This window comes from Ptychodera flava, chromosome 1, assembly GCF_041260155.1.
Source record: "Ptychodera flava strain L36383 chromosome 1, AS_Pfla_20210202, whole genome shotgun sequence".
In the NCBI taxonomy this organism is placed as follows: domain Eukaryota; kingdom Metazoa; phylum Hemichordata; class Enteropneusta; family Ptychoderidae; genus Ptychodera; species Ptychodera flava.
The window spans coordinates 44,005,205-44,020,217 of NC_091928.1; the positions used below are offsets into that span (position 1 = coordinate 44,005,205).

Sequence of the window (15,013 nt, forward strand, 5' to 3'; positions counted from 1 at the left end):
TCCTTTTCATATCTATGTGCTTTTAGAACCACTTAATGTCTTATTATGACTTTTAACAGACCAATTTTAATGTGCACTTTTGAAATTGTGAAAAAAAATTAAATGTAAGAATTCAAACTGTCTATGATGGAATCTGGTTGCAAAAGTTAATAATTAATAAATAAATAAATAAATAAACTATGACAGTAATCAATCATGTTGAATTGTTTATCACCTTTCAACGTAATGAAAGAGGCCAGCACAGTTAGTGCCCCGTCGATGGCAACTCGTGTAGTGACGTAGCGTTACCCTGCCATACTGGCATATTGCCCTATTATTCTATATTTTTGTTGGTAAAATTAACAACTACTTCGATCTGCAGTAACACAAATTCCTTTGCCTATGGTGTCAAGTCGATAGGTAAGACATGATCTCAGGAGGGCGCCACCCCTTAAATTGTCAGTATAACGTGGAAGGTGAGAACAATCTAGAAATTTTTTGATCTCAATTTACATTATTGAACAATCATAGACTAACCGAAATTTCCATGAGATGAATTTTACAGTTACGTAAGTTCAGAAAATGTTTAAAAATGTAGACTGCAAACTGATAAACGAAGACTATCATTGTAGATCGATAGGAGACTATCTGCGAGATATATAATGTACTCGTAATGTAGTCTATCTACGTGAGACCTTGACGGACTGATTTCTGTATAAAGCTCAGTCTGTTTGACTGTGGTCGCTTTTTTAGATATGTAATCATTTGTAAGCATTGTGATTAAATTTTGATATACGTTAGTACCGACTGGGGGACTGGTCAGTTCTTCGGCCTGAGGGGAGGGGCGGTGGATTCATGGCGAGAGGGGCACCGTGTTTTTTACTATAGTGATTGGGGAGGGGTTTACCATGGTTTTGAAATACTTCATGGGGGTCCCAAAGTGTTTTTGCACTAATATTTGACAATACATTGATGCAGTTACATATTTGATAATATTTTGTCATAGCATCTACAACATACATTATGTTTCGTCAACTTTGGTCAAGTCATTCATGATATACATCCCTAATTAGGAAAGTTTGTTATATACGCAAATTAGTAATTAGCTAAAATAAAAATGCTAAATGACTTCAACAATGTTGTGGTATTTCCAATGTACATAGCACGTAATGTCAACTTTGATTAAGCCAATTCAGATATATATCTCTAATAAGGAAAGTTAATAGATTCTTGGTATGACTTACCTGGATCATAGACCCTCGAGAAAAACGAGGGTCTATGCCTGGATACATGATTCGAAATGCTCTATTTTCAACTGATGCAAGAAGGAAGGGTGGTTTGGGCTGCGATGAGGCCATTATGCCATAAGGGATATGCATATTGGACAAAATTATGATTGACATATATTTTGTTTATAAATGCTTTGTGCTCAATCCTGATCTTTTAAGGAGGTTGAAAAAAATACAGACGTTTCGAAGCCATGTTGTAAGTGTAGTCAATGTGATCAGATCAGACATTGAGTCTCCGGGTAGCTGAAGCAGCACGACTGTGGGGTTCTGAGATGTGGTGGTAGATCTGGTGGTAGAGTCGACGAGGGGGCGTGTACGGGAGATGTCAGAACCCGGCTGAAGGACCACCGAACCAGCAGCACGAGCGACTGTATGGTGATATAAGTATGTAGCGGGGCATCGAAGATGCACTTCAGCGGATGGAGGTGAACCATGACCAAGAGATACGAGGGCAGGTTGCAGACATGGCCGTCCGAGGTAGGCAATGTGACATTATTAATGTTGGTGCTAACGTCATGCCTCGAAGATACACCGGACGAGAGAGTGGTTGTCTACGGAAATGGCTGAAGAAGTTTGCAATGTGTTCTAGTCTAGAACAAGTACGACCAGCCAACGTCAACGATGCTTGTGGTACACTTTCCAGTCGGCTTCGTTCCAGCCGTTTCTATGGTTACCCATTTTCGAATGATTTTCAGTCGATTTTCTTTAATTTTATGTAGAGTAGTTGAACTTTGAGTTTGTAATTGGATATATATTAAGCTATTTTATTAGTATTTTGTAAGTATTTTAGATGCGTATGTCAGTCGGTAATTTTCAAATGTAAAAGAAGATGAGAACAATCGAGAACGGGATATTCCTAGGTGTGATCTTATTTCATCTTAAGAAAAAATCAAGGACTGGCGGGAAAATGACCACGTGATCACCGCTGTAATTATGTAAGTCTAGAGACATATGAAACTTTGTACAGTAGAGAATTCAGACTAGAGATATTACAGATCAGACCTTTCTGACCTTTGACGGGGAAGGACACGGTCGCCATCTTGTAATAAAGTATACGGTTGGGTTATAATCTGCATCTTGGTGTGTCAGCTTCAGTTATTGAAAGCATTGCGATCCAGACTGGTACCTCAACTCGTAATTCCCCTAACTACGAGCGCGACAGTGTAACATCATCATAACTCCGAGGAGTGTTTGGACCTTCACCCTTTCTATGACAGTTCCATTAAATCTACAATCCGGAAGAAACGTGATCAAAATGGCTGGTTCCGACATCCAAGCTGTTCTCGATGCAAAGTTGGCCGCTATGAACGACCTCTACAATGCGGGAGACTTTACAGCATATAGTGAACACTTTACTGAAGATTCTGCACTTCTTGCGCCTGGCAAAGGGATACAGGTAGGACGCAACGGTAAGTAAATCGCTATTTCTATTGTGGGTCAACACGGCTCTGCTTGACCTGAAGGGTTCGTGGATAGACCCAGCTGCTGAACGAGGTGACCACTGTGTACATCAGACCTTGCACAAAGAATTATCACCAGATACTTGTTGGGCAAGCAGGGACCCATAATATTATAGTTCCTATTATGTACCGGGTAAATTAATAATTGAGTTGCAAAGTGTTGAATGGATAAGAGGGTAATACAGCCTTGTAGAGTAAAACCAACCAACCGACTAGGCCTCAGGCAGCAAGCACGAGTTCACTTTACACCAACTTTACTCCATTTGTATATCAACCCACTTGGACTTTGATATGGACCGTACAAACAGTTGTAAATCGAGTGACTTTGGGCGAAAAAGGAGTACAGATTTCAAAATGTAATCTAACATTTTCGAATCACGATTTGACAATAACGAACTCTGGCAATTGAACAGATTCATACTTGAATCATCCTCTTTTGCGGTGAAATTGTCAAGCCAACATACATTAGGCTATTGTGAGTAAGTCGCCGCCTAAAATTGAACACCGTCAAAACTGACAAGGTCACGCGATCACTTGCAGACTCTGACCTGAGCGTGTTTATGTAGGTTAAAGTTACATCCAGTCATGTTTGGAGAATTGTCACCATATACTATTTGTACATATAAATCATCATTATCCTTTCCATCCAAAAGTTTTATTATACAGCCTCTTTTTCACGTTTTCTATTGCAAAGTACAGAAAACGGCAGAATCGTTATTCTTACCCCCAACTTGCCCTCCTTTCCCGCTGAGCGGGAAATTGATATGTTACTGCTCGCTGATCTACAAAAACTTGCCCACTCGTCGGCTGGTACGGAAAGAAAATTGTGCCTTTGAATCACGAGGTCTATCCTGACATACAACTTGTTTGCTCGAATTAGCTATGTTGATTGCCCATTGAGTTGATTCTTTCGCCCGATCCATTTCACTTGAGATAGAATGCGCCGAAAATAAGTGACCCTTTAGCATTTGCTCCAAACTCTCTTCAAGGAATCTTTCAATTATCTACCCTCTTTTAAAATCACGAATAAAAATTGGTGTCATCATGCACATTTTGGTACAACAGAAACAAATTACCCAAGATCTACCGATATCTGAAATTCAAAATGGACGCCACCCCGTGTTAACTCTACGGAGCAAAATACAATTTTCGATTTTCGGAAAACTATAACGGTGAAAAGTTTTCTGACACAAAGAGCTTTAAATTGAATCCCAACAAGTGGTAGATCAGAAAAGAATGGTAAAAGTTTGAGAGTCCGAATATTTGTCCCCGAGGCGTATACTACATCAAGTTAAACCAAAGACCCGTGGGCGAGGCACAGTGAGGCAAGGGTTAGGGTACCGGTCTCACCATCATATGATGGTGAGTTCGAGACCTATTAAGTCTAGGCAACAGACTAGCCGTCGGAGGATGGTGATTGCGTGACTTTAACGCGGTGCCGTAGGCTTGGGTGAGGCACTTTACCCCTCACTGCTCCACTGGCCTATAAAAATTACTGCAGTTTCCTTCTTCAGTTTCTTAAACAAAATCATCTTTTTTAAGGTGTCTGAAATTTTACAATGAAAGCTTTTAAATTTCACAGATTTTACCAAATTTGTATATAAAAATTCTTCAACTAACTGACCACTTTTGATCAAATCATCATTTTCTCTGAAGTCGACGGCCCGATACACGGAACCATATTCAGTTCATATCCGGGTATAGTGTTTCTGTCACTTCAACACAAATACCGTCAACTCATGCAAACGCCTTACACCGAAGCTCGGGGAAAATTTTAAGATGACTTATTACCATATTTGTTGTATCAGTGATGTACATCAGACAATTTGGTACTAAGAATTTTTTTTTCAACCCTTACTTGCAGGCGGCAAGTACTTTCCCTGAGCTTCTGTCTACGAAAAGAGTGATATTTTCACAAAAATGATCTGGCCTCCACCTTGCAGAAAAACAACCATTGCAAATTTTGTTAAGCTTTAACCAGAGATTTGCTATCATTCTTGACAGTTGTCCTGGAGAACTTGAAATCGATGAAGGCTGCGGGTGCCGCAAAGTTGGTCTCATCACCACAAGAGGTTCATGGATTCGGAGATATGGCGTACAGTTATGGTACATATTCCCTGTTTAAGGAAGACGGATCGTTGTTGATTAGTGGAAAGTATCTCCTTATCTGGAAGAAAATCAACGGCGTTTATTACATACATCGTGATTGCAACAACACCGACTAGGAAACGGGAAACTCAGGCTGGAAGGAAGTCACGGTGGCTCTGCAGGTAGACGTTCTACATTTATAAAACGCTGCTGCATCTTCAATCTTCTCCTCGATCACTGATGTAATAAACATTTCCTTGAAAGTGAATCAATCACAAGACAATAAAACAAATGTAACAAACGACTGGTGGATCCATAAAGAATTGTAATGATGTATTTTGCTAAACTTTTCAATAAAACTGTGCATCGTGAAACACTGATTTCTTTGCTCCAGACATTCCCTAAAAGGCTTACAGCTAGATTTTCCTCATAAGGTAGATAAGTCCGCTGGTCTATATGTTACTTAGTTTTAACGATATCTCTCGTTATCCTTGTACTCTGCTCTAACACTGATTATGAAATCCAGGGCTTTGAAATATCGCATCGTACGTGTGACTGTCTAGGTCCTATCTTACCATAGTCGGACCCCCATTACAAGCACGCTTTCAATACCCGCGTGACGTGCCTCGACTCTCAACTCTGTCCTTTATCGTGACGTACACAGTATAATAGGTATATGCAGTGGTATAATGAACTATCATGTGAATCATCTTTACAAAATTGTCATCAAAACAACTTCATTTAATACCATCGTCGATCTCAGAATCTAGCAGGGAGTTCAGATCACATGACGTTTGTTGGGAAGCACGTCGCATTGTACTTACCAATATAATACCTTCAAAGATATTACACTTTCAAGAGTAAACTTCTTTGAATAAAACATTTATATTAACAAATTTAAATATATATATATAAAATCATGAAAACTAATGTCTTAAACTGCATCTCATGCACGTGTCTTCAATGGTTTTAAACGACAAAATAAAAGGCTCTCTCAGACACTGTGCACATCAGATTTGGCTCCAACTTATAAAAATAGCTCAAATAGCTCTCTGGGGCTTAACTCTAAGGAGATACAATCTGATGGCTGGCAACAGTCTAACCCCCCCCCCCCCGAAGTTTTTGATTCTCTTTGATGTTAGTGATTGATATCATCTTATTTACAACCATTTTGGATATCTGCTTATGCGTACATGTAGAAAGTATAAATACATTCAAAGCTCATTCAAAATACTATATTCAAACTTTAATTTGAAATTTCTGTTAAAACTGATATGTAAATAGTTTCAGTAAAAACAAGCAAATCACAGAATAACTGAATGTTTACATATAATTATATATATATATTTATCACTTGAACTGGCCCGTATCTCCACCTGTGTGACGTACACCAGCACAGAAAAGAAATCCATATTACCTCTGTTGTACGTCATCAACCGGAACTTTTTTCCTGCAATGGTACCGTTCGTACATGCACGTCGCGACACAGACCGATTTGTCGTGATCGATGCCGTGCTTTCATGGCATTTTGACAAAAAGGTGACCCGATAAATCCAGATACGGAAACATAGAAGGCATGCCCAACGAAATTTCGAGTCGCTAAAGCTTACATTTCCCAAGAATCGAATGAGGATACCGTCGATCGTTTGACTCGGTAACGTCTCCAGTAGCAAGGCTCAATGTGGATATCGTCGTACCTGGCGATCGCCAAGCGACGTCGTACCTGGCGATCCCGGTTGGCGATAAACCCGAAAGATACACCTCAACGAAAGTTCAACTTAATAAATGAATACTGTATAAACTTCGGGAAAGGGACATAGAAGGCACAAATATCGACGAACAACGATAAATTTCCTTCATCACACAAATACTATTCCGTTGTTTCTCGATCGGAATCAAGCCTAAGCTTAAGCTGTCGAACTGTAGCGTAGCGCTAAACTCTGCAGTGCAGCGCTGTAGAATCCGATGCATTTCGAAAGTTGACTCGGACAACACTCACAACAGAACAGAGTTCCCGTCAAGTAACAAAATTGGGATAGTACTACGGGCGATATATGTGCTACAGCAAATATCAAAGTCCGTAGGCCCTATGACGAAAACATTGACGACTGAGATGGCCACCGGCGAAGACCGTTGACGGCAGTGCCCACTACAAGCGTACACTGTGTGTGTCATCGATCTGAAACTTTCGGGCTCGCCAAGGCCGTAAACTTATTTTTTTAAAAGCCACAGCATCTCTAAGAATGATAATTACTGTTTCGATCGTGCCGTTGCATTCGCTTTATAAATATAATTCTAAATATTCTAAATAACTTAAAATACCAGTGCTTGAAAGAGATTATTACAAGGGCGGTGTTAAGTGCCTTAACATCGACAAACAGATTCGTGCCATCAATGCAATTTGGGTGAAAAGGCTGGTTTCGGGTAAAGACAGCACTTGGGCTGCCATACCATGGCATTACTTCAAAATCGATGAGTCATGTGATCTACTTCAACAAAATCTGTGTTGGAATTCATTGCCAAAACAAGTTTTATCATTACTTCCTGTTTTTTACGTCAATATTTTGAATGCTTGGTACACAGCAAGCGACAACACTAATTTAAACAGACATGTAACACAAAAATGGTGTAAGAATATCACATTTTTACAAGTCGCCGATTGGCGATAATTCACAATACGGGCTTTGGACAGAAGGGCAATTTATTCCACTGGAAAAACTTACTTGTAAGATCATTTACTGTACCCTCTTACAAAATCAACGTTTAGATGCTGATAACGCTAATAAGCTTGATAAATGGTATACTTCACTTGGTGCAAACCATTTAAAAACCAAAGTCTACAATCAGGCAATCTGGGAAAATATTTACTCGTGCACAAAAGAAACAAAATTGAGAGAATTTCAGTGGAAATTGCTGCACCGGTTATTACCATGTAATAAATATTTGTTTTATTGGAAGAAAATTGATTCCATGAACTGTCACCTTTGTCAGGTACCAGAATCTTTAGAACACAAATACCTGGATTGTCAGATTGCTAAATATCTCTGGAGGAGAATTACAGGGACTATTTGTAATTATTTGAATAGAAATGTAACTTTATCCAATACTGACATTATTTTTAATTGTAACACAAAAAAATTTGTTGGCAAAAAGTTTGATGGCGAAGTCATCAAAGTGTTGATTTTGCTTGGAAAATGGTCAATTCATAAATTTTGGCTCGGTGACAAGAGTGTACCCTTAAATGTACTGTTCCGACACGAGTGTGTTATGAGATGTAAAGTGGAGAAAGTTTCACGAAGAGATGAATTCGTAGAAGCTTTTGAAAAAATAATAGATTTTATTTAATTTATTTGTATTTCTTGCAAGTGTAGGAGTTGTTGTATAACATGACCGATGTGAAACTTCCTGACAATTTTAAATAAAAGATAAAAAAAAAGTCCGTAGGCCCTATGACGAAAACATTGACGACTGAGATGGCCACCGGCGGAGACCGGTGACGGCAGTGCCCACTACAAGCGTACACTGTGTGTGTCATCGATCTGAAACTTTCGGGCTCGCCAAGGCCGTAAACTTGTGATATTTTAAAAGCCACAGCATCTCTAAGAATGATAATTACTGTTTCGATCGTGCCGTTGCATTCGCTTTATAAATATAATTCTAAATATTCTAAATAACTCAAAATAGTATCGTTATCCGTCGCCAGCGCGGTGAAAGCTATGTCCGCCGATCGCAGACTTGCCTTGGCATCGCTCCAGCGCGAGACAACGATTGACACGAGCTCGTGACCGAATCCGTATGTCTGATTGGTGGAGATACCATTCCATGTATCAAAGTTTAAAATCGCGATAAAAATCATGCAATTTGTTACAATAATTTTGATCCATCACATCAAAGAAAAATAAGAAGACTGTTCATGTGATAAATATATAATCCCATGGAATTTTTCTCTGTTTGACGTCATCGTATACTCGTGTTTTTCGCGGAGCCGCACAACTTCTCGCCTTCGGCTCGAAGTTGTACGGCTCCGCAAAAACACTCGTATACGATGACGTCAAACAGAGAAAAATACCATGGGATTATATATATATATATATATATATATATATATATATATATATATATATATATATATATATATATATATATATATATATATATATATATATATATATATCACCTCTTCGTTTTACCTTTGACTCGGCGGTCACCAGGCCTGTTTTCGAAAGTTGAAATGGGGATCAACCACTTTTTGGTGTCCGCCAAAAATTAACCCCATCCCCCGCCGAAGAAACTGAACGGTCCCTTAAAGGTGTAGCGCTATGTCCTTCTCGTAAGTGGGTATCTTATCGATCGGTATGGCATCATTGGTTAAAAAAATTGTGTTGGGGAAACTTTAGATCAAAGTTGATGCCACTGGTGACTAACAGAAATACTGAGCGATTGGGCAATATTACAGTATCGTATGACTAGGTCACCCTATGTCATTACACGAGATGCCATCGAGAGGGCGTAACAATTAATGGCCTCTTCATCACGTGAAAAGGCAATTCATATCATTGCATACCGTTGCATACTGTCATCGGCCTACATTCGAGGTGTTCCGCAAAGAAAGGGAATCGAAATGGCTGGTTCTGACATCAAAGCTATTCTCGATGCAAAGATAGCAACTATCAGCGACCTTTATAATGCGGGGGACTTTACAGCATGCAGTGAACTCTTTACCGAAGATTTTGCACTGCTTGCACCAGGCAAGGGGATACAGGAAGGACGTGATGGTGAGTAAATCTTGACCTAAATGCTTGACCTAAATGGGTCAAGGACTAGTCTAGTACTCTTGACGGCGTTTGTTGACCTACGCCCAAACTCAGGCCACACTCTAGTAGAGTGTTGGCGAGGGCCAAATATACGCCGCTGAGAGTATTAGACTTGTTGAGCTGCGGAACGAGGTGACCTCTATTGGCCTCTGTTGAAATCAGACCTTGAACAAGAAATTATCGCGGCCGTATACTTGTCGGAAAGCAGGGGCCCTAAGTATTAAGTTATGTTAATGTCGTGTACTAGGGAATATTGAGTGAGTTGCAAATCCAATGTGCAAAATCCAAAGTTTTGACCCTTTCCTCATGTCACGTGAAGTTTGCTTGCGCATGCGTAATTGTATGCATGTCACCAGTTTGACCTAGTTCCGCTGCAGTCGAAGTCAAACCTCTAGAACTTCGATGACTTTGATCGCAGGGTTAATGTTTGCAAAGTCTACTTCTGTATTTCTGAGCAATTTTTTGCCTTTTCATGGAATAGTAGGCCCTTTCACCTTCTTCCATATCATGTGTTGCTCTCTGGTCTCATCGTATGTACAAGTAAATTTCACTGTTATTAGCGTCATTTGACCCAAACTCTTCTTCAACTACATCAGAGTCAGAGCTATGTCTGTCACTGCCGGAAGGCAAGTACAGTGACACTGCACTATCAGGGCAGACGATGTTTTAACTTTGATTATTTTGACAATATTTTTGTTCAGCTTATACAACCAACTTCTTGTTCTACTCCCTACAGCACGTTGAACTGTCCAGTATTCAGCTTGCCAACACAGCCGGCGTATGTGTACTGTGCATATGTATCATTAACAAATGACTTTCAGGCTGGACTCTAATTCAATTATTACTAATAGTGTTTACATCTACAGGTTTTGTGTCGACAAAGTGAATAAATAGACCGATTCAGAACGCTGTACACGTATATGTTGAGGACAGCAAGAAACGGTGTTCGATCATTGCATAAAAATATTTTTAAAAATTATCAACAGTTGCAGCTTTGTCACGTTACAGGGCCTTTTTGTTGTTTTTCTTATGAAAGTTTATTGGAATTCATATATTTTTAGATTTTTTCGCAATAAAAGTAATAAAATGCGACAAAATGGTTCTACATTTTGTTTAATTATTACAAAACGTTAGAAGCATTGGACGACACAAAATTTTATTCATTTTTCATTGAATCATCTACCAACCTATGGAATCTGAAAATGCAAGCAATAATACTTTCATGCCGCCTTTTACAAAGAGCAAATCTTTTAAGTCCCCCTTTACGAGCCCCCATATTTTCAAGCCCCCAAAAATCGTCCAGCCGCCCCCCCCCCCCCTTCCCCGGCTCACCACTTTTTTTGTGAACGCAGCCTTAATGCTTACTTCGATTGACTTATATTAGGGAAGAACGACATATGGTATGCCTCGGTAACCTTGTGATAAACAAAACGTCTTTTTAAAACATCTGAAATTTTACTATAACAGCTTTTACATAAGGTTGATATCATTCAGAGATTTCACGAAATTTTTATACATAATTTTTTTATTCAATGACTTACCTTTGATCAAATCTTCATTTACTCCCAAATCGACGGCCCGATAGTATACTGTTTCTGTCAAGTTCAGCACTGACTCAACTCATGCAAACGCCATACACCGAAGCTCCCGGGAAATTGACGGTTAGTTTGTCCCAGATTTGTATTCAGTGGTGTACTGACAATGTGGTTCTAAACGTTCTTGCTTCACCTCTTACGTGCAGGTGGCAAGTGCTTTCCCCTGAGCTTCTGTGTACAAAAAGAGTCATTGTCAAAAAATTAGATTTATCCTAAATCTTATAGGTAAACGACCATTCCATATTTTTTGCGTTGACCGAAGATTTGTTGTCATTCTTGATAGTTATCCCAGAGGCCTTGAAATCGATGAAGGCTGCGGGTGGTGTCAAGTTGGTCTCAAAACTACAAGAGGTTAATGGATTTGGAGATCTAGCGTACGGTTGGGGTATATATTCACTGTTTAAGGAAGACGGATCGTTGGTGACTAGTGGCAAGTATCTCCACATCTGGAAGAAAATTAACGGCGATTACTACTTACATCGTGATTGCAGCAACACCAACTAGGACACGGGAAACTCGGGCTGGAATGAGGTGGCTATTCGCGTAGATGTTGTATCTTTATAAAGCATCGTAATTTCGATCTTTTCCTTAAAGGGACAAAGTCGGCCATTTTCATTAATTTTGTTTGATACGAGATACTACTTATATATTGTTTGACATGTTGAAAGATACTGAATGAAACGGTGACCATGCATATACTCAACCCCGGTGTTAGACAAGATCAATGAAACCATTGTGAAAATGAATTAATGGTCATGACCATAAATTCATTTTTGCGACGGTTTAATTTAATTTGTCTAAAACGAGGTGGAACATATGCATGGTCACCCATTCATTCAGTATCTTTCGACATATCAAACAATAAGTAGTATCTCGCATCAAACAAATTTCATGAAAAATGGCCGACTTTGTCCCTTTAATCACTGATGTAATGAACATTTCCTTGAATGTAAATCAATCACAGACGATAAACCAAAGGTAACAGATGACTGGTGGATCCATAACGAAATTGTAATGATACCTTTCGCTAAACTTAAAAAAAAAATCTGTCATCGTGAACCAGTGTCTTCTTTGCTCCAGGCATTTCCTAAAAATGCTTACTACTCAAGATCTTATATTAGATCTGGCTCACGAAAATGATAAATCTGCTAGCCTAGGTACCTTGGTTTTTAACGATCTCTTTCGTTACCTTTACACTCTAAGGCTAATTTTGAAATCCAGGGCTTTGAAATGTCGTGTTGCAAATGTGAATGTCTAGGTTTTTACCGCCATCGTTTGGCCCACATGACAACAACGTGACGGGCGTGACGTCACACGTCTGTAAATGCCATCGTTTATCGAATAATAATAAGAAGATATGTGAAGTGGTACAATAAATTAACATGTGATTAATTTTACGATATTGTAATCAAAACAACTTCATTTACCATCCTTAATCTCAAATCTAGCATTGATTTCAGATCACATGATGTTTGTTAGCTGTGTCATACTTACCAATACAATACCTTCAAAATCGATTGATTTAATTATCAACATTGACACTTGGTTAACGAACGAGGTACTTTTCGGGTTTTTACTGGAAAGTGTTTTGTGTGAGTAGAGAAAAGAGACTACTAGCAAATCAAAAGTAGGTCAACGTGTAGACTCTCTCACAGCCCCTCGTCTGCTACGCAGCTCTATCCTGTACCACGGTCCCCAGGGGACCGTGCCTCTACCATATGGTGATGCGCCCTCACCGGGTCATGTTTTGAGGCGTAGCCAGCGAGGGGCTATGAAAGAGTCCAGCCGACGTGGTTGCTTATCAAAGAAGACGGCCTTCAACGCACTTATGATATGCAATGTAGCCCTGACGTCTGCGTTTTAAGTTGTCGTTGCACATTACACAGCGTGCTTGCTCAAAATCACTTTTTGCAAAGTTTCGTTCAATTTTCACTAATTTATCAACCAAAGTTTAAAATATTGGTTTTGTTCACCTTTTAGCATGACAAGCAGTTGAGTGAGAAAAAAAATGAAATTTATACAAATCACCTGAGTTCCTGGCTTGGTTTTTCTCCAATAGTCAACATTTCAATTTCTGTCTGGGTCAAATTTTGTGAAGTTTTCACATTATGTACTTTTAATACTATATTAAGAAACGACAATTTTGTTTGGCAGTAAAGTTCTTACATTTCGAGTAAATGTCATTTAGTTTTGCTTATCATAAATTTAATCAACTTTTTGTACGCCAGTCTTTCAGTACCTGCCATTTAAGAACGAGGATGCAAAATAATATGGTTGATTCTACATATACTCTAGTTTCAAATGAGATATGATTTCATATATAGTGTCACGTTTGTGACTTAAATTACTGATACTTTGTCATTAATACCAACATTTAAGTTTTCTTTGATGTTTGGAATAAACTGTTGCTACCATACTAAACTTCAGTAACTTTGCGTACCAAAATATATAGTATGAGGGAGTTTTCTTGTCATTATTGATAAGAATTATTGCTTTTAAACAAGTGTGTTAGTTAAGACGCCACTCTATTTTCTTTATAATGTCAGCCCTTAAGCTGATACTTGTTGATAAGATGTTAGCATGGTAGAATAAGTAGCGTCTTGCTTGTCCCCAAGTCTCTGTAAGTGTTTGGAAAAGGACCCGGGAAAGGGGCCTTTCAGCGAAATTCTGCCATGCTTATGAAAACTACAATTTGAACACCCTGAGCTGAATACCAACATTTGATTGCCATTGTTGTTTGCTAAGGCTGTGAGTGCTGTAAAGTTGGTAGCAACACAATAAGAGGCGAACGGGATTGATCTTGCGTACTATTGCGGTACCTATTCCGGATCGCCGCTCACCAAAGACAAGTGTGTCCATAATCTGGAAGAAAATCGATGGCATTAACTAAATACACACAATCCTATTGAAATCAGATGTGGAGCTGGTGACGGTGCCTTTGCATATTTTTTAGTACCCTCGTCATCCAGGAGTAAGAAGACTATCAGCCAACAACAACAACAGCAACAAGGTATGAGGCTAAATGGATAAACTACACTGTATGCTCTGTAGAACATGTGAGTTTTCAGTTTGTTTATTTATTTGTTTGTTTTTGTTTTTGTGGGTTTTCTTTGCATATTGGCGGTTGGAACAGGCTCTAACTAGCCATAAGATATTGAACATACCTGTTGTTGTTGTTGTTGTTGTTGTTGTTGTTGTTGTTACGTTGTTGTCGCGAATTCATATACGAGAATTAAGCTTTGTAATGCGATGTAAAATGTCTCACCTTGGCCTTGTAAACCACGCCTTTGACTTGACTGTTACCCTTCAAGGGGCATTAGGCTTGTCCCGGCAATTACAATCAGCTAGTTGATATTTACGCTGATCTCCGATAATTACTCTCTTATTATGCGATTTGATTATAATAGCCATATTCTTCATAGAGCTTTGTATATCATAAAAGCTGCACATTATCAATGCTAATCTATGCTGTTCAAAAATGCTCTGAGTTGGTTTCAAAATGTCGCCATCAAAACAAATAGTATTAATCAAATTTTAACACCACTTACAAATACAATGGTACGTCCCATATGAGTGAGAGCGTAGAGCTAAGAATCCTTTCACTTCTTTCTGAAGATTGCAGGATACATGAAACTTAAAGTAACAGATATTACAATTTGATAACTTTGAACTTGAAGTAATTTTGTATATATAATATATATACATATATATACATAAATATATATATATATATATATATATATATATATATATATATATCAATATTACTTTAGTATGACTCTATCACG

The 15,013-nt window shown here is 38.7% G+C and overlaps 1 protein-coding gene and 1 long non-coding RNA gene across 2 annotated transcripts; both read left to right on the top strand.

Annotated features, from left to right (window-relative positions):
• Window positions 1-2,280: 2,280 nt before the first annotated feature.
• Window positions 2,281-5,196, top strand: LOC139138600 (uncharacterized). The gene is made up of 2 exons (XR_011553641.1): window positions 2,281-2,677; window positions 4,733-5,196. It is a non-coding gene; the product is annotated as an uncharacterized lncRNA (long non-coding RNA).
• Window positions 5,197-9,356: 4,160 nt separating this feature from the next.
• LOC139138582 (uncharacterized) lies at window positions 9,357-13,643 on the top strand. The gene is made up of 2 exons (XM_070707021.1): window positions 9,357-9,591; window positions 11,509-13,643. Exons 1-2 carry the CDS (start codon window positions 9,438-9,440, stop codon window positions 11,727-11,729), a joined length of 375 nt encoding a protein of 124 aa, XP_070563122.1. The 5' UTR covers window positions 9,357-9,437; the 3' UTR covers window positions 11,730-13,643.
• The last annotated feature ends 1,370 nt before the right edge of the window (window positions 13,644-15,013 follow it).